Raw genomic sequence first — 19,611 nt, forward strand, 5'->3', positions numbered from 1 at the left:
GTAGAAGAGCTGACCAGGCTGTAATATTCCAATGATACATTCACAACAGGAAACTTCCAGTAAAACGGCATCATTCAGTTAGCATAGTAGATTAGAGATCGGGTTACCCCTTTTCTCCATCTAATCAATGAGCTGTGATCTGATTACACCAGACATGCAATTACAAAGATAATTTGGAAAATGTTAGTCGCACACCAAAACATTCAAATTTCATCATTACAAAAATATAGTAGTTATAGCAGCACATAAAAGCTGCTGCAAATGAACCTCTCCATTTCTTTCCAACTGTTAAAGCACAAAGCACACATTTAGTCCATCTTATGATTATTAGAGTACAAGACATTTTATATTGTGTCAATATTTCAATTTAGAGTGAAAAGCAGTATGAGTATTACACATTTGTTCTTATGATAAGAAAAACTAATATGAAGTTAAATCTCACTGAATACTGCATTTTAGGTAATGGTTCTCATATTGTGGCCAATAATTAATAATTAAGAACCAAATGTGTTCTGTTTCTGGTAATAGTTTATTTTGTCCCAGTTTAGTCCTGGTTTAGTCCTGGCTGGGTCCTGGTTTAGTCACAGTTTAGCTCTGGATTAGTCCCAGTTCAGTCCAGGTTTAGCCCTTTTTGGTTTAGCCCTACCTGGTTAAGGCTAGGCTTAGTTCTGATTTAGTCCTAGTTTATATAATTGTAATTTCTTGTTCAGTCTCTGTAAAACTGGTACTACTTGTTGTTATTGTAGTTTACACAGCGACAATCTGCCACTTAGTCCTAGATTAATTCTTGTTTGGATCCATAGTCCTTAAGACCCTAACTAGTCCTGGTTTTAACCCTAAACTAATATACATTAATATCTATTTAAAATGACCAAATCTGAATACCATGTTTTCATTAGTTTTGTAGCTCTATATTTACTGTTTACTATTAGGCCAGAATAATTCTTCTTACAATAATATCTTTAGATGCTTGTACCTCTCTGGTTGACACATATCTCCATAGAGACACAGACATGGGGCTTACCTGGGTAGTAGGAGCCCGAGGGCATGGAGGAGCTCAGGGTATTGGCTTTGGGCAGAGTGAAGGAGGAGGGAGACGAGCCCGCTGCTGCAGATGGACACAGATCAATACAACATATCACTGATCTGCTGTGTTCACTGGAGCACAAGGCAATCATTAATCTGTAGCTAGACATCTTAATATCCAAGCAATATCTGATACCAACAGTTAATCAACTAAAACAGAAAAAAGGCACAGAATGGCATTAAACTTGTACATCTTTTTTATATCCAATTACAGGTGGGTTTATTGCTCAAAAATACACTGAAAAACATGTAATTTGACCCAGGGATGTTAAAATGTCACCACATATGTCAAACTCAGGCCTGGGGGCCAAATCTCGCCCGTGGTGTAATTATACCTGGCCCGTGAGATCATATCAAATGTGCATTAGAGCTGGCCCACCAGTATATAGTGCATGCACCACTAACATTACAAATCCCAGAATGCTTTGCTAGTACCCTGGCGTGTACTCGAGACCGGCAAGTGCCCCTCCTTTTCTGTTGACTCATTAGCAACCAAGCTAGTAGTCACCTCAGAATTAAAATTAATTACTACGGAGAGATACATCATTTATTTTATTTATTAAAATAAGAAATGAATACTACTGGTGTGCCTTTTAATTCAAATTTATTTTCTCTGCTAAAATCAAGTTTGAATTGTTGAATTGTTTATATTTAAGCAAAACTAAAGTTTGTTTCCTTATGAAAAGCTCACATTAGATATAAGGTGCAATAAATTTTTCAATAAATATTGAGATTGGCCAACTGTGAATTTGAGTTTGACCTGCCACAGACTGTATAAAGAAGTGGACTAAGTGAGTGTGACGTCAGCCATAACGTTCAGCTCCAGTCTAATGAAGCTCATCGAGGCTAGAGCAGTTATCGGGGCCAATTTGGAGATGAGTTCTACATTTGGAATTCCAAACATGAGTATCATAGCAACCAAAGAGCCAATCTGGAGTGAGGCGGCTGAAGGTAACACCCCTTCCCGCCCCCAGAGTGGCTCTAGTGGGGAGCTGAGCAACACTGTCAATCCAGCCTGTTGCCAACTCTAGTGGGAGCGACCTCGGGGAAAGAAGGCGCCCGATATGACTGTTATTAATGTTTAGCACTTTATTCACGGACAAAATGGCGAGATGAAAACACCAGTATCATGTAGCGCGTCTTAATATGAATATTTTAAGACCAAAATGAGAGGTTCACTGCAGCAGTTACAGAGAGATGGGTGACAATTTCAGGTCAAGCAACACAGTAATATCCCTATGGAGCCAAGCAAAAGGTGTACTCTCCACCAGTAACTTAGAAACAAGTTACATAGGGAAGCTTTAAGTAGCGAATATCATTACCTACATTTTTGTGTTTTTTTTTTACTCTCACTGGTACTATACAGTTATCATACACCAAAACCTTCTTGTTTAAAGTCGTACTATGTAACAATTCTCAGAGACGGTTTATCACGTGCCTTGAATGTCCCACAGTATGACATTGCATTTATTTAGCTCCATGGAGACAGGCAGATGACATCATAAAAGTTACAGGTCAGGTTTGTGGAGAGGCGAGCCCATTCACAGTAAGAATGCAAGTTGTTCGAGAGAATTTTGAGCAATACAAAAACTGTAATTGGATAACCGCAAGACAGACATATGCCATACTGTGGAACTTTTCAGGCAAAGCAATAACATATCCGTGGAAACAACCAGGTGGCGGACTCATAGGAAAATTACATTGTGCATTTTTAGGCACAAAGTTTGGTTAATGTTCGCTTTAAACACATTGCAAAAACACAACACCGCAACACTTTTAGCTAATATTGTTTCCCAACATCTTCCTATCCATGCGTTTCAGAATAATGCAAAATGAGGACCGTTGCCATAGTGATTAACAATCCAAAACAAAATATTATCTTTTGAACGGTTAAAAGTCCTCAAAAGGTTGTATAACAGAAATCTAAATTTACAAGAATCCATTGTTGTGATAATCTACTAATTTCTTTAATCTTAATCTCCGGGTGATGGACAGCGCCCCTCTGTCTGTCCCATTGGGTTTGACCTGGTATAATTCCGGTTAAAACCATCAGATTTCCTCGGCGACGCTGCAGTCTGCCTATCTGCGCCCGGCTGGAGAGGGGACCAGAGATGACTTGACCTTGGTTAACTGTCTGTCAGTGTGGTTGTTCAAATCTGCCGCAGTCTGTCAACACAATGATCTAAATCCATTACTCCTCGCCCTAGTCTATTAAAGTCAGTCTGTTTAGGCGAATAAGCTCTCACAGGATGCTGACCTTATATGGCAGTCAATATCACGCTAGGGATTAGGTGGGGACAGGTTAGAATGAAGCAATCGTGACTGTGTTAAAGTTCTATATTACACAAAATGGATTCTTGTGAGCTTTAAACCATATTATAATGTTGTTACCTCTGCAAAAACACACCTGGAGTTGTGCTTTGTTTCATTCACACATGTTTGCGTAATCCTTTATTATTAGTCTGTCTACATTCCCCAAGTTCTAAACATTTTGTTCCACCCTGTGATGTCACGAAGTGGTAGTTTTCAAGTTAACAGGGACCTTTTTACCTTTTGTTCAGTAGAGATAGTAGAGATCACAGTGGAGCACTTCCTGTATTACCACATGAGTCTAAACCTAAATATGTGGGATTTGGTGTGTTAAACATGTGTGAATGAAACAAAACACAACTCTAGGGATTATAGGAAATATAACATGATCAGAAAATAGTGCAATATAGGCCCTCTGAAACTCAGAGAAATGCCTTGTAGTTTTAAGTAGGTGGGACAATTGTATAATGATGTTTTACTCCAATAGTTATTAGTTACTTCTTTATTAGTTACTTGTGCCACCGACTTGTCTCCATGAAGATATTATTACTTTGTCTAAAAAGTTTCACAATTCAAGGCATCTTTTTTAGCAACTGAAACATCTTGACATCTTGTGCAAGTTTAAAAAAATGTAACATCATACAGCAGAACATTCTAGTCAAAACAATGGTATCTCCATGGAGACAAGTTACATAGTGCACATTTAAATATTTTAAGCACAAAACAACTATTTTTAGTCCAAATTCAGTTTTGAGTTGATGAATTAAAACTACATACTCACAGTCAAAATCCTTATCTGGTATAAACTGAGTTTTTGGGTTAAACCCAGAGTTTACTCTCCAGATATGAGGACAGTTGTAGAGATTGTAAAATGTGTGTTTATAGATCCAAAAGCAAGAACCCTTAGGCTTAAACAGTATTTATTATTGACTCTTTCTCCTTTATAAGGCCTGTGCTGTGATGGTGCACTTATGCAGGTCAGGTCTGAGCATGTTTAGATCATTTAAAATCATTAGAGAAGTTAAATATAAAACACAGATAAATTAAGTCTTTTGAAGTTGCAGCCTTTGAAGATCACATTTATATATCAAATATATAAAAGTTCTTTCTAATTGTAATTCTTAATCTGTTGGTTGTGAAAAGTTGAATGAACAATCTAAAGTTAGACGTGAAGTAAAGTTACAAAGAGAGGTAATTGTGAGGTTATTTGAGCGAAAAACTACCAAAGATACGACTTTATTAAAGGTGCACTGTGCAACTTTTCTGATGGAGGTTCCAGTGTTATTGGTTTTCTTGGAATGTTCCAAATTATGGCATTAAAACTACCATTTGTAATTAGTGGCACACCTGCCACTGTTGTATTCTCAATACCACCACTAGATGCTATCAGTGTTACTGCTGTCTGATGGTGTGCTACTTCGGCCTGACAGAAGAAGAGCAGAAAGCACAAGTGCACCTGAACAAAGGCCAGGTGGGGTAAACAGACGGTCACTTTACACATATCTATGTTATATTTATGCAATTGCATGTGTTTTTGTTGCCTAAAATGGCCTTGCAACTTGCATTCTTACATGCTTTCCACAAATTTGACAAGACAAGTTTAATGCCTTGCAGTGGAAAATTTTAGACAAAACAAAAAACATCTCCTTAGAGTCAAGCAGGTGGTGGACCACCAATAATTACATAGTGCACCTTTAAGTAGAGCTGAGCAACTAATCGAAGGATCAAGAGACTAAATCATCAATCATATCTAATCGTCATGATATGGGTGGAGTTGGGTGGAGTTTTTCAATCGAGAGGTCCACTGCCAATCCTCTGTGAGTACAAGTATGTGGTTTGGAACAGACACCAAACTAAAAGCCTTTTTAATTTGGTTTTTAAAAAGACTAAATAAAATAAAATCAAAAATCGAGATCGGTCAATATGAGGAAAAAGATTTTGATAAATTTTTCCCTCCACATCGCCCAGCCCTACCTTTAAGCCTCACCCTGTGTTTTAAGCTGTTCTTTTGCCCTCTCAGTTTGAAAAGTCAGCTGTGTTACCTCTTCCGTTGAGCGTGAGTGCACATTCGCTGCGTGTGTTGAGCGTGAGTGCCCCCTCGCTGCGGGCGTTCAGACTGTGGCTCGTGTTGAGGCTGTGGGAAGCGTGGGTGTCCATGAAGGAGAGGGCCTCGTCACAGCTGGTGCCCTGCTCCGTGTAGCTCTTGTCCATGGAGTTCACCATCACCGTCATCTCCTGCCGCGTGCTGTTCAAGGTCTCCTTACGCTTCTTCGCCAGTTTCCTTCACAGAAAATTTAAAGTTAGAAATCAGATGGCAAGGTACGTTTAAAGGGGGCGCAATATGAAGAATGGCACTACACGAGCTTTAAAGGGTCTATATAACGATAACATCTGATCTATGTCATAATGTTGTATCTTCATCAAAAACAGACCTGGATTTGTGTTTTGTTTCATTCACACATGTTTAACACTCAAATCCTGCATATTTAGGCTGTGTTCTTCTCTTAAACTGAAAACACCTTGTGACGTCATGAAGTGGTAATACAGGAAGAACTGCAGTGGGTTTTTAAACTCTATACAACTTCATTAGCATCATTTGGGTCATTTCAGCCCTAGAATTGCCCCTTTGTTTTTAATCTCATTATGCTTCTTGGTGGTTGAGGCTAAACTTTAAAACTACCACCTGATGACATCACAAGGTGGAGCAGAGCATTTTGAGCTTCGGAGCTACAGACTAATAATAAAGGCTTACTCAAACATGTGTGATCGAAACAAAACTCAACTCCAGGTATGTTTTTGATGAGGTTAACGGTGATCTAACGTGACTAAAAGCTCACAAGAGTCAATGCTGAAATTAAAATCTGCTCCTTGTTACGGTGAAGTGTCACTATGCTATTACGAGAAAAGGCCAATTATTTCTGCACTTCTGAGCAGAAAGTGAATGGCCCTGTTTAGTAAGTTGTTTAATATCAATAAGCATACTGCATTGGAGCTGCTCTGGACTAGATTGACAAAAAATATGGCTACAAAAACACTTTATAGCCACACATAAAGAGTCTTGCCCAAGGAAACAACAAAACTGCACTGGTTATTATTGCATACTATTATATTGGGGTTTTTTTCAGACTGAACACAACAAAATAAAAAGCAATAAGAGATATAACAAACGTGTCCAAATTCAATCGGACAGTAGGTGGCTGTGGCATGACTCATGGATAAATGTAATAAGACCATACTGATGCCGCGGGCTATGGGCATTTTAAGCTAATATTAGGGCTGTGGATGTTAACCCAGGCGCCTCCATCCAACTCAATGTGAATATGGGAAAGGTGTGACACTGTAACCCAATTACATCAGCGGTTGTGATGATTTAAAATTAGCCATAGGATCCAGCCGTGGCAGAATTACACTGAACTGGAAAAGTCAACCTGCTTTTGTTGACCCAGTTGGAGCTGGCAAACTACAATTTGGGTCCAATCAAATAACATTAAACAGGGAGTATATTTTTTTGGAGCTTTCTAGTGTATACATTGCTCCCTCATCAAAAAATATGCCTGAAGAGTTTTTTATATGTCATCCATGCACATTTGAGTAATTTAGGGATCTCTCTCAGACCATCCCACAAGCCTAAGTCTCTATAAATTTACAAAACCGTGATACAAAACTGTACACAACAACCCGACAAACCTGATGCTATGTGCAGAAATTCCATTAGCGGGACGAATGCTGATCGTAATGTGATGGCGCTCTGAAGGGGGAGTGACTTAGAGTGGAGAGCAATGGGATGGGAGACTCAGAGCGTCAAAAAAGAATGGCAATAAAGGGTAACATGGTGATATAAATATGTTTTGTGTTAGCAGTTAATACCCCGCAGAAGTAAAATACGTCCTCTTTAAAGGGACAGTGCCTGATTTAACCATGTATTTGAGTAACATTCGTCTTACTCGAGTATCGATATACTGCATATTCACATATACAAGTTCTTGAAGTCAAAATACATCCACTATGTACTGTCTGCATCCAATTGTAAAGTGTTATAATGTCTGAGAATCAAGAAGTGCACTGTGGTTTCTGAAAGTTGTGAAAAGGTATTTTATGCTTGGAATATATAGGGTGAATGGGGAATAACTTTGGACCACAGCAAACCATTTAAAATGAACTAGTTCTGTTTTTCACGTTCTTGAGACGGTCCAAAAAATCAGGGGCAGCACCTTTAAATCTTATGCATGAGATTAAACTGGGAAAGGCTTAACTGTGCAATGCTCTTTTTAATTAGAGCAGCTCCTTTTGTCATGTTCTTATGTGGCTACGTGAGGCTAATACCTGTCTGTTTGAGAGATTAGGCAAAAACGGCATGGGTAGATTTAGCAAAACACGGTGTAATCGTTATGCAAAAAAAAGAAAGCAGGATTTCATTGTGAAGAAGAATTTAAATGATCAGGACTTTAACTCGTTTCAGGTTTTGATACTAAGGAATAGACTCAATACTTCTACAACACACTACAGCTACAGATTCTGATACAACGATGATAATAAACAGCAGAATGTAATTTTCAACATTAAATAATAGTACTTTGCTTTATATTACCATGTGACCTAAAATCTATGTAATCGTCCCGGTATGCTCCATAGTGGTCTGTGGGTCGATGTGTCTTATACTTGTTCTGATGCAGCTCAAGATCATTCTAAAGCTACTCAAAAATTGTTCATTTCTGTCCTGTGAATGTGACTTTTTTACTATCGATACTTGCTCAAATGAGCATATAGTTTCGATACTAGTTGTAGTGTAGTCGATTAGTATCTGATTTTCTATACTTTTGGCAACCTTAGTAGGATTCAGTAGTGGATGTGTAATGGAAGAGCTGGTCTAGAATCAATGGTCAATGGGATTAGAGGCTACATAGAACAAAATAGACTAAACTCATATTTATCTCAGGTAAAAAAAAAAATAAAAAAAAAAGTTGTATATTTTGTTCTGAATTTTCGAGGGGAGATGTCTTCCGCATTTGAGAGGCACGGGACACAAATTAGCTGTCGTGATTGGAACGTCCCACGCTAGGACTAGACCTGACACGATAACACATTTAAAAGCACGATATATATCGCTACAGAGAAATATTGCGATAAACAATAATATTAAAACTACTTTATGCCATTGATTAAGATCTAAATAAAGCCAGACAATTTCAGTAAACCATTTTTAAATAGACGGTATCATTCAAAGTCATGAGCTGTAACAAATAAATAGAATTGACCAATAAAAGGAACCGATTCACCCCTCTACAGCTTAAATCTTACAGTATTACAACAAAAATATCTAAAATCTCCCCACTTTTGCAAAGAAAAAGTACTCATGATAAATATTAAGGCCTAAAATATATAGTTCCAGCCTTCATATATTGAACGATAAATCAATATAGTAATCATCATGACAGGCCGAGCTACGACAGAGGTTTGTCACGATCTATGGTCCAATATGATACAAATCCGAATGTAGAAAGGACTGGTAAATGGTTACTTTACGACAGTGCTTTTCTACCTTCAAGTCACTCAAAGCAACATACATCAAGGAACCACACCGTTGTACACAGACGCTTTACTAGTGATGTTTATGTTGGGAGCGGGATTTGAACCGCCAACCTTCGGATCAAAGGACGTGCACTCTATCAGCTGAACAACTGCCGCCCTATAACTGTCTGGTCAGGCAAATAGTTCAGCGGACAAGGACAAATCAAAGTGCGTGATCTTTGGTTGGTAATGGGTTAGCATTGTCAACGTTAACCTCGGTCATACTGCGTTGTCCCTCTGATGTACGCAAACCAGTTCACGATCTTTGCCCTCCTACAGACGCTCTCCAGCAGATTAAAGAGAAAAGTCCCGTTGTGAAAAATAACAAATGACATGATCACTCTAAGCGTTCCACATCCATCTCTCAGACAGGGCATTAGGGAGCAATGGCAAACAGCTTGAGATGCAAAATACAGTAGTTATCTCTATGTCTAATGTCTTTGCTCGAGAGCCTCGGGGAGCTCCAAGAGTGCACTGTAAAAAATGAACTTAGGCATAAGGTAAAACGACTTCATTTGAATTCAGAATATGTCGTTTTTATAAAATGAGATATAATATAAAATGAGATTACACTGCTCCGTGATGGGTTAGTCGTAAAACAGGGCTGTGTATGTCTAAAAATTATTTCTATTGAGAATATTTTTCCTTATTATACTTTTACTTTATCATACTGGCCATCAGCTGCTTTGGATTATAATATCGGTATTGACATCGGCGATGGAAAAACCCGTACTGCGCCATCTCTAATCTTGAGTTTTGATACTTAACAGTGACATCACGCTGGGGGTGTTGTACATGTATCTCTCTGGTGTTCAGCAGTTACCATGGATACACAATGCACACATTAGCAAACGCTGTCAAAAAGGTTTTACGATCTGAAAACTCGATAAAACGTACTAAACGAACTTCAGCAAGTAATTTTCAGGAGCCTGGGATCAATTCGAGTGTTCCTGGTCATGTTTAGGTGTTTGATTTTCAACAAGAAGGTGAGAATGACTAACTGAAAAACTGTTCGCTAATGGTAGCTAGCTTGTGATGGAAATTGTATGTGTGAGAGACTTGTTTAACAGCATAAATCAGCTCATCTGTTGTAGTTCCAACTAAGCCAGCTCTTTCCGATCAGATTGTGTTAAAATAAAGGGGACACGCGAAATCTAGAAGTAATCTGAACTGATCTCGACCCTTTCTTTGTCTTGTTTTGCAGTGTATACCCATGTTTTATGTCTGTACTTTGGCGCCTCGGGGATCTGAGCAGTGTAAGAATTAACTACGACAGTCTGCCCGCTGATCTGCCCACTCTGTTAGTGCCGCAGCGACCCCACGGCCCGTACCATCATTGCATCGCTCAGACGGACGACCGCTGTCTAATGATGCCACTCCCGCTGCTTTGTTTTCGCACATCTCTTCTGTTTATTCAATTTGGATCCTGTCTCGTGCCATATGGTACACCGGCGCCCGCTGCTACCCAAACACTCATTTTCACCCGGGGCCGCGACGTGAGGTTAATCGCGAATCCATTCTTCAGGGAAAAAGTGACAAAGTAGTGACATTTCCATCGGCCGGACGCACTAGCGCAGTCTTTAATCTGCAATTAGACTAGCGAGCGGAGTGGCAGCCTTGTCTCGTATTTTGCTACGGTGTAATATGTATGCGTTACAAGGAGGAGGGAGCGATATGTTAGACCTCGGGCGACGTTAAGAAAACTGAATCAGCACTGTGTTCACTCACTGAGAAGAATGCTTAAATGAGGAATATGCAAATGCCTACTTGTATTCGGGTAAAAAAGCGGTTTAATCTTCCCGGACCATATTGTAATACGGATAATTAGTGAAAATAAAGACACTTAAACTAGTACACAGCTGAAAAACTTACAAAAAACACCTAAAATGAAAAGTTTACTGCAGGTTCGCGTAACAGTTTTGATTATTTGTCAGTTGAAACACGCCATGAAACAGCAAAGCATTCTAATGATATTTGTAAGATTACAGTAATACCCAGATTGCATTGCTCACAGAAGACCCATTCACTATTAAAGCAAATGCCTCTGTAATGCCTTATCTACCCGTTTATGGCTAAATAAACTTGATTTGAAAATTAAGTGAATGAACGCTGTATATTGATGCTTTTCTTATTCAAATTGTATTAAAATCCCTGTAGCAAAAATAGTCTTGCCCAAGTACAGACATATTGTAAAAGAAGTTCTTGAGGTCAAACATATGTCCAGTGTGTGTTGTCTGCATCTAATTGTAAAGAGTTTTATTGTCCTGTTAGCATGCTAGTTGTTGTTATCTTCACGTAGCGGCAAAACTCAGCTCGGGCCTTTGAAAGTTGTGAAAAGCGCTTGTTAGCTTGTTGCGGTGAATTATTGGGATGCTTGGAATGCATAAGGCAAGGGTGTCCAAACTTTTTTCACCAAGGGCCTGAAACATACTGAAACATATTTGAAGCAGAGGACGACAGACTATTGTCGATACAGGGAGTCAAATCATGCATTCAACACAGGTTTGACAGAGACATTGTACCTTTAGACTTGGAAGATTGTTTTTAGGTCCACAATGCAAGGTGATGTTATTCAGGTTATAGAGGTAGAATCTCTTCAGTTTGTAGTAAAAAAATACTACCTGATCAATTTGACCAGTTTAGGAGGAGGAATGAGGGCCAGCAAAAATTAGTCTGAGGGCTGCATTTGGCCCCTGGGCTGTAGTTTGGACAGCCCTGGTGTAAGGTAAGTGAGGAATAACTTTGGACCGCTGCAAAATATTTAAACTTGATCAATTCTGTTTGGCTTTTTTTTTTTTTAGACAAGTAACAATCAGGTAGAGTGTCTTTAACAAAATATTATCAGGAGAAATGACTGGTTTGGTGTTGTATGTTGCTGCAATTGAAGTATCAATTTGGATCATATTATTTTTGCTTATTTTAGATTTTGGATTTCCAATTTCCTGGCCGTTGGATCAGCTATAACTGTATCAGACTGACTCGAATGCCAAAATGAGGAAAGCTGCAGCAATACGGCGATGTTTGCTAGCTCTGTGGGTGTCCGATTAAGATTAATTGTCATGCTATTCCGCGCTCATTTGTACGAAGGGAAAATGTAATGATAGATGAGTGTATTATGGGCCTCTGATGTGCTGAGGAAGAGGGAAGTTTACAGTGTTACGAATGTTTGTGAGATCCCTCGAACGCACCATTTATCACTCACCGCGGGAGCTAGCCTAATACGCCACACATGGAAAGATCCCATCAGGAAATGTTGTACTTATCTGCGGGCATGCGGCGACAAAACTAGCTCAGAACCAGGATGAAAGCGAGGGCAGACAAGGGATAAAACAGGGCTAAGCCGGGCCGAACGGCAGAAAGTAAACCGGAAAAGAGTTTGACCACAATTAAAAGGCTATAGCAATGGGCCAATGATGACACTAAACCAGGGACTAAGCAAGAACTAAACCGAGAAGTCTTATGAAAAAACAAGATGTAAACTAACTTTAAACATCAGAAAATAAGAAAAACTATTATTTAATCAGGACCAGGTAAACCAGCCTAGACCAGATCTACAACAGGACTAAACTAGAACTGAACCAAACCAGGAATTAATGATAGATGATATTGTAATGTATACGACGAAGAAAAAAAAAAAAGTTGGGATAAACTAGGTCTGAACCAGGACTAATCCAGTAGTTGCCTAGATTAGCCCATCTAGACTAATCCAATCCGGCACATTTCAAGCGTTGACGTGGTGTGTTTGACCATCGACACCGCAGGGACAAAATGCCAGAGTTGAACTTTTGACAAAATTTGATGGACGTCAACAAATTTCAAGTGTGTGCCCTCAAATGCAAAGGTGTCCAACTAGGGGCGTTTGCTGCCATTTTAACGCCGCGGTCTGAACCAGGGGTGGAAGGTCGTGATCAAAATTAAGATCCAACTGGGACTAAACCCAGAACTAAACTAAACTTTAGCAAGACAAAACTAAATCTACATCAGGACAAGTGTGAATGGACTCCAAGTTTAAACCAGTTCTTCAAAAGATCCTATTAAGAAAACCAAAACATTTTTATAAAAATTTGTCACTAAAAAGTCTGAGGTGTTATTTGCAGAGGCGCATAGTACACAGTTACATTTATTTGAATAACTGTTTAAGGAAAATGGTATTTTTCAGAGTACTTTTTGAGCAGCATACTTATATTCATACTTAATATTTTAACTGAAATAACAGTACTTACTCGAATAAAAGTGTGTTACTCATCAGCAGTGTTGGGAATAACTATGACGCCGTTACTAACTGCGTTACTTTTTCAGTAACGGAGTAATCTAACTAATTACTTACTTCCCAGCGTCGTAACGCCGTTACCGTTACTGACAATAAAATGTGGCGCGTTACTTTTAATTCAGTTCACTCTGCTCTTCATCAGAGTCTCTCAGCCAAGGAGCTGCAACGCTGTTGTGTTTCTTTGGTGAAAGAGTAGGCTCGGGTGAGATAAAAGGATCGTTTGAGATGAGGCGGGCGCAGATACGATCGCCGTCGATCGGTGCGTGGTACATGCCGGTTAGTTTTGTGTCCAAGATGCCACGACTTGCTCTGACGTAACCTGTGCGCCGGTAACGGGAAGTTTCTGAGCAAGGCGAGCGCAGCAGCTCTCCACCGCCTGAGGCCGCCTACATAGATTACAAACGCTTAATGCATGATGGGAAATGATGTCCTGTCCACACGTGCTTTGACAGCTGATTGGGTCCGAGTTGTGTTTTGATCAGAAATGTGACTGTGTTCTCTCCAAAGAGGAACAGGCTCAGATCAGAGGTGATTAATATTTGAATACTGGACAGAGAATTACAGTGCGTGGCCAGAGAAGGTTAAAGGTTTTGTATTATTTTACATGGTTTACATTTGATTCTTTTCAGTACACTGAAAACTTCAGTATACTGAAAGCACTTTATTGTTATTGTTTATTTTAATGAGGAAAATACTTAAAGTTCAGTTGTCTGAAATTGTGTGACATGTTGATTTATTTGCACTTCAAATGAAATGTTTTATATATATATATATATATATATATTATATATATATATATATATATATATATATATATATATATATATATATATATATATATATATATATATATTTATATTTATATTTATATTTATTTATTTATTTTTATTTTATACATTCTATAATTTACTTGGAAACAAATGCAATATAATTGCAATCTGTTAAAGTGAAATAAATGTTAAAGGTTCACATCTGTTGTGTTTTTATTGTTTTAATATAATAAGTAATGCAGAGTAAAGTAACGCGGAGTAGTTACTTTGCCTAGTAACTAGTTACTTCTCCCAAAAAGTAACTGAGTTACTAACTCAGTTACTTTTTGGGAGAAGTAACTTGTAATTATACCTAATTACATTTTTGAAGTAAGATGCCCAACACTGCTCATCAGACTAAGTGACAAAAGCTTGTTGACAACATGAAATGATTTGAAAATCTGTTTCTTGCACCGCTCCTTCAGATATGATTTTGTTTATCTAATTTTTGTCTATCCTATGAAAATACCAGATTTTGTGCAATATTTAATGTTTTGTCCTTCTAATGACATTAACTTCAAATTATAAATCAAACGTTTTGTCCAGACTGTTACTCAAGAAAGAGTAATTGTTTTCTAAAATACTTTTTCATTCTTCCTTGAGTCATTTCTTGCACCACTACTTGAGAAACCTTGGATATTGAGATACATACATATTAGGCTGGTCTCATTACGGCATATGCAGCGTCTACAAAACCTCTATACAACATAAAGGACAACGTCTCCATTGTATGTAGAATATTTTCAGTGGGAAGGAAACTTCAAGAGCATCAAACCCAAACATTGCAGCACATCGGGGCTCTTATCAGAACCAGAAAAGACCCAGATCTGCTGACTCACGGACCAATAACAAATCATTAGCCTCGAGTTAGTGTTAGCAGTGACTGACATCCTGCAGGGAAGGGCTGGTTTGATTGACCCAGTGGGGCACCCATAGTTGTTTGTGGAGTCTAATCACTGATGTTCCTCACAATGCAATGTTCAAGTCTGTCCATATATTACACTGTGATTTATTTATGATACAGCAAGCATGTTAAAATCAGAGTGAAATATGTACTAAATACTACAGTTACTTTGAAATAATATTACTTGAGAAGAAGTACAAAAAAGTATGGGAAATTACTAAAGTAAGAATAAAACATGTTTAGGGAGACTACTCAAGTAAGAGTAATTGTAACTGTCTGGTCATAACATCTGACAATAATAATTTGAATCTGAATAATTTGAAGTTGAAGGACAAAACATTAAATAATGCACAAAATCTGGTATTAAAAAAAAAGACCACTAAAAATGTATTTTAAAAAAATAATCATTTTTGAAAGGGCAGTGCAATAAACACAAATGGGGATCAGAAGAGATTAGGTTTTGACAAAGTGGTAAGAAAGGTCAGTCACAGAACTCCTGCAAGCCTAAAAAGTAAAACAAATGAAAAAAAAAAATAAAAATAAAAATCTAGTAACATTTTAAACTTCTTAAATTCAAATAAAAGAATGGTCCATGTCTACAACTCATAGATTTGATTCTGTTTGCTGCACTGTAAAACCTGCCCATGTTGAAAAATGCAAATAAACTGTTTAAACTTGTAGATGTCAAGAGGCTGACATGTCCACACTCTCTCCATCCCTCTCTCACTCTCTCCCCCTCCCTCTCTTTCTCTCTTCTCTTCTCTCATCTGAATGCAGGCCCTGTAGGTCCAAAAAAAGTGCAGGTCTTGTAGCAATTAGTGTGAGTCTTACTCCATGTTGGACTAGTTTAAAAACACTCTCTCAGCGCAGTGGTGGAACATGCTTCCTTTGGGCAGGAGGTCCACTTCAGTTTTGTTAAAGACGACCTATTTTGCTTGCACCTGTATATAGTTATAACTCATGACACCCATGGATCATTGTTATAATTTGGACATTTTAAAAAGCATTATTCATCTAAAACGACATAGCAAAAATAAAAGTCAGCTGAGTTCTGCTTTAGAAAACTGCAATGCCCAATGGGAGCTGACGTCGCCGTAAACGTCATCACAACAAAGAGTCACACAGTTGTCCGCCCCTCCTATGATGGCTCACACTAGCAATTAGTGGATTTAAATAAAAATTGTACCAAAATGACTACACAATGATGACGAATCCTACACTTCCTGTCACTTGTTAAGGAAATTGGAGAAAGAAGTAAATACAACGTACCAGTTGCATTGAAAATGGGGGTTGATTGAAGCAAAAAGTCTTGAATACAGGATATAAGGATGACTCAAAGTCAAACTTCTCATATAAATGAGAAGGGGAAACAACTATAACATGGTGAAAAACTTTATTTTGCATAACAGATCTGCTTTAAGACATGTTTTCATTTGGCTCTGCATGATTTTTATTATTTATTCAAGTGTAAAGTCACTTTAATGACAACTGAGAAGTAAATAAAGCAATTTCCTAAAGGATGATGGACAATAAAAATGATATTACAGTTCCAATAGTTCTCGTGCTTAAAAATATTCATTTGGGGTAATAATGAGAAAAATATCTACCGATCTATCAGATACTAACTGATACTAAAGCCCTAATTTAGCCTAGATCTGGTCTAGGGCTAATCTTCGTCCTGGACCAGGACCAAGCCTTAGTTCATCCATTATTTAGGCATAGCCGTGGTTTAGCCGTGGTTTAGCCGTGGTTTAGCCGTGGTTTAGCCGTGGTTTAGCCGTGGTTTAGCCGTGGTTTAGCCGTGGTTTAGCCGTGGTTTAGCCGTGGTTTAGCCGTGGTTTAGCCGTGGTTTAGCCGTGGTTTAGCCGTGGTTTAGCCGTGGTTTAGCCCTGGTTTAGCCCTGGTTTAGCCCTGGTTTAGCCCTGGTTTAGCCCTGGTTTAGCCCTGGTTTAGCCCTGGTTTAGCCCTGGTTTAGCCCTGGTTTAGCCCTGGTTCAGCCCTGGTTCAGCCCTGGTTCAGCCCTGGTTTAGCCCTGGTTCAGCCCTGGTTCAGCCCTGGTTCAGCCCTGGTTCAGCCCTGGTTCAGCCCTGGTTCAGCCCCATTTTAGTTCTGGTTTAACTCCGGTTTAGCTCTAGTTTAGTCCTGATGTAGTTCTGGTGTAGTTCTGGTGTAGTCCTGAGTTTTTTCCTGGTTTAGCTCTGGTTTACCCCATTTTAGTCCTGGTTTAACACTAGTTTAGTCCTGGTTTAGTTTTACAAGTCCTGTTTTGGTTTTAGCTCAGTTTCATACTCTCTTTACATCAGTCCAGTCCTGGTTTAATTCCCCCATAATCCTGGCACAGTTCAGTCCACCTCTAGTCCATTTTTAATCAGATAAGCCTTAGGTACTTGCCACACTTTGCACTTCTGTCACTCAAATGGTAATAGCACCTCATTTCAATATTCCTGTCCTGACTCAATAGATGGCCACATATCTCTGGGGACTGAGGAGCCAATCAAAACTGCCCCTTCTCCAATTGATCTGCCCCCCTCCACCAGCACCTCGGACGGTAGGGCACCTGATTAAAAGACCGCATATATTTGATCGCACATGTAACTGCATCCTAAATGAGCCGAGTGACTGATGCCGAAACACCCCCAGTGGCGTCTTGGCATTACCTAAAGAGCAGAAGATATGGGCCAAAAGTGAGATTGTGTTTTTTTTCCTGGCGCCTTTAAAGACTGAGAGCATTAATTTAGTCATCAGTCGTAAAGGGCGTGGTTACTGGGTTCATAAACGCAGATGATGTTCGGGGAATGAAGTAAGAATAAGTATATAAAATGTTCAACAGATCGAAGAATTGTCAAAGAAAGCAAGCGATTTGACATTAGAGCTTGGGTTGTCAAAAGTAGCGAAAATCTGACACTAAAACTAGCATCAAAACTAGATACTCGTTTGAGCAGGTATTGATACTAAAACAAAAACAAAAAAATCTAAATTCACAGGACAGAAATTAACAAATATAAGAACACCTAGACTAGTACATGCCCATGGACCACTGGGGAACCAACCTGAGGGATTACACAAATATAAGGCCACATGGGAATATAAAAGAAAGTTCTATGATTTAATACTGAAAATGACATTCAATTGTCTAAAAATTGGGTTTTTTATTATCACCGTCATGCTGGTTTTGAGTATCAAGTCTATTCCATGATCAAACAAAGTGACCCATTTTGAGAGTACAATCTTGAATTCATTGACTATGAGTGATTTAGGTAGACTATTTCGCCCATGTAATCAGACTGGGATCTTTGGCAGCACAGTTGGTGGATGGGTGGCTAGCACGCTCGTCTCACAGCAAGAAGGTTCCAGGTTTGACTCATGGGCCTTTCTGTGTGGCGTCTGCATGTGTCTGGGCGCATTTCCTCCACGCAATCTGGTTTGCCCCATCCACGCAAACATGCTTTGTTAGCAATTTGCAGTTTAGAAATTTCAAAACTGGTCTGTACTTCAAATGTTCAATTAAATGGATGACTCAATCCTGTTTTAGTTACATTAAACATACAAATCCTGCATATGTAGGCTGTGTTCTTCTCTCAGACAGAAAGCACTGTTCCTCCTTGTGATGTCATTGAGTGGTGACAGGAAGTTTAAACTCCATTTACCATCACTAGAATCACTTGGATAATTTGCAGCCCTGGAAGTGAAACCTTTTGAAGCTACAGCTATTGATTTAGCCTCATTGAAACAACTTCTCTGCACCAGAAGATTGTACACTGTGGCTACCCCAACTGAACAATTGAAAAAGTAAAAAATTATGGTTATTCTAGTGTTTTGTAGAGGCTAGAAATCGCTGTTAACCTTCAAACTACCACTTGATGATGAGGTGGAACAGAGTATTTTGAGCTTTGTAGATGTAGACACAGCCCAATATGGCAGCATTAGTTAAACATGTGTGAATGAAACAAAACACAACTCCAGGTAGGTTTTTTGAGGAGATAAGGGCATTATAACATGGCTTAAAGCTTACGAGAGTCAATTTTGTGTAATATAGGACCATTAAAAGAATTGTATGAAGTCTGCAATCTTAGTTTCTAAAAAGTTACTACAATCACACTTAAACCTGTGTTGCCAGTGCCTTCCCCTGTAGTTTTTATTTCAACATGTCTCCTTCATATACACTCACCTAAAGGATTATTAGAAACACCTGTTCAATTTCTCCTTAATGCAATTATCTAATCAACCAATCACATGGCAGTTGCTTCAATGCATTTAGGGGTGTGGTCCTGGTCAAGACAATCTCCTGAACTCCAAACTGAATGTCAGAATGGGAAAGAAAGGTGATTTAAGCAATTTTGAGCGTGGCACGGTTGTTGGTGCCAGATGGGCCGGTCTGAGTATTTCACAATCTGCTCAGTTACTGGGATTTTCACGCACAACCATTTCTAGGGTTTACAAAGAATGGTGTGAAAAGGGAAAAACGAAAAAGGCGAAAATGCCTTGTTGATGCTAGAGGTCAGAGAAGAATGGGCCGAGTGATTCAAGCTGATAGAAGAGCAACGTTGACTGAAATAACCACTCGTTACAACCGAGGAATGCAGCAAAGCATTTGTGAAGCCACAACACGCACATCCTTGAGGTGGATGGGCTACAACAGCAGAAGACCCCACGGGTACCACTCA

At 38.9% G+C, this 19,611-nt stretch overlaps 1 protein-coding gene across 4 annotated transcripts in view; it reads right to left on the reverse strand.

Moving 5' to 3' along the window:
* The window catches only part of ptprma (protein tyrosine phosphatase receptor type Ma), a 337,914-nt gene that overhangs the window by 87,817 nt on the left and 230,486 nt on the right, over positions 1 to 19,611 (reverse strand). For all 4 annotated transcript variants that reach the window (XM_055228666.1, XM_055228668.1, XM_055228667.1 and 1 more), the window contains 2 exons: positions 5,439 to 5,677; positions 1,025 to 1,108 (listed from right to left, as the gene is read on the reverse strand). In XM_055228666.1, coding sequence (XP_055084641.1) covers positions 1,025 to 1,108; positions 5,439 to 5,677 — 323 coding nt within the window. The remainder of the gene's footprint in view (positions 1 to 1,024; positions 1,109 to 5,438; positions 5,678 to 19,611) is intronic.

Source organism: Periophthalmus magnuspinnatus, chromosome 17 (genome assembly GCF_009829125.3).
Source record: "Periophthalmus magnuspinnatus isolate fPerMag1 chromosome 17, fPerMag1.2.pri, whole genome shotgun sequence".
NCBI lineage: Eukaryota > Metazoa > Chordata > Actinopteri > Gobiiformes > Gobiidae > Periophthalmus > Periophthalmus magnuspinnatus.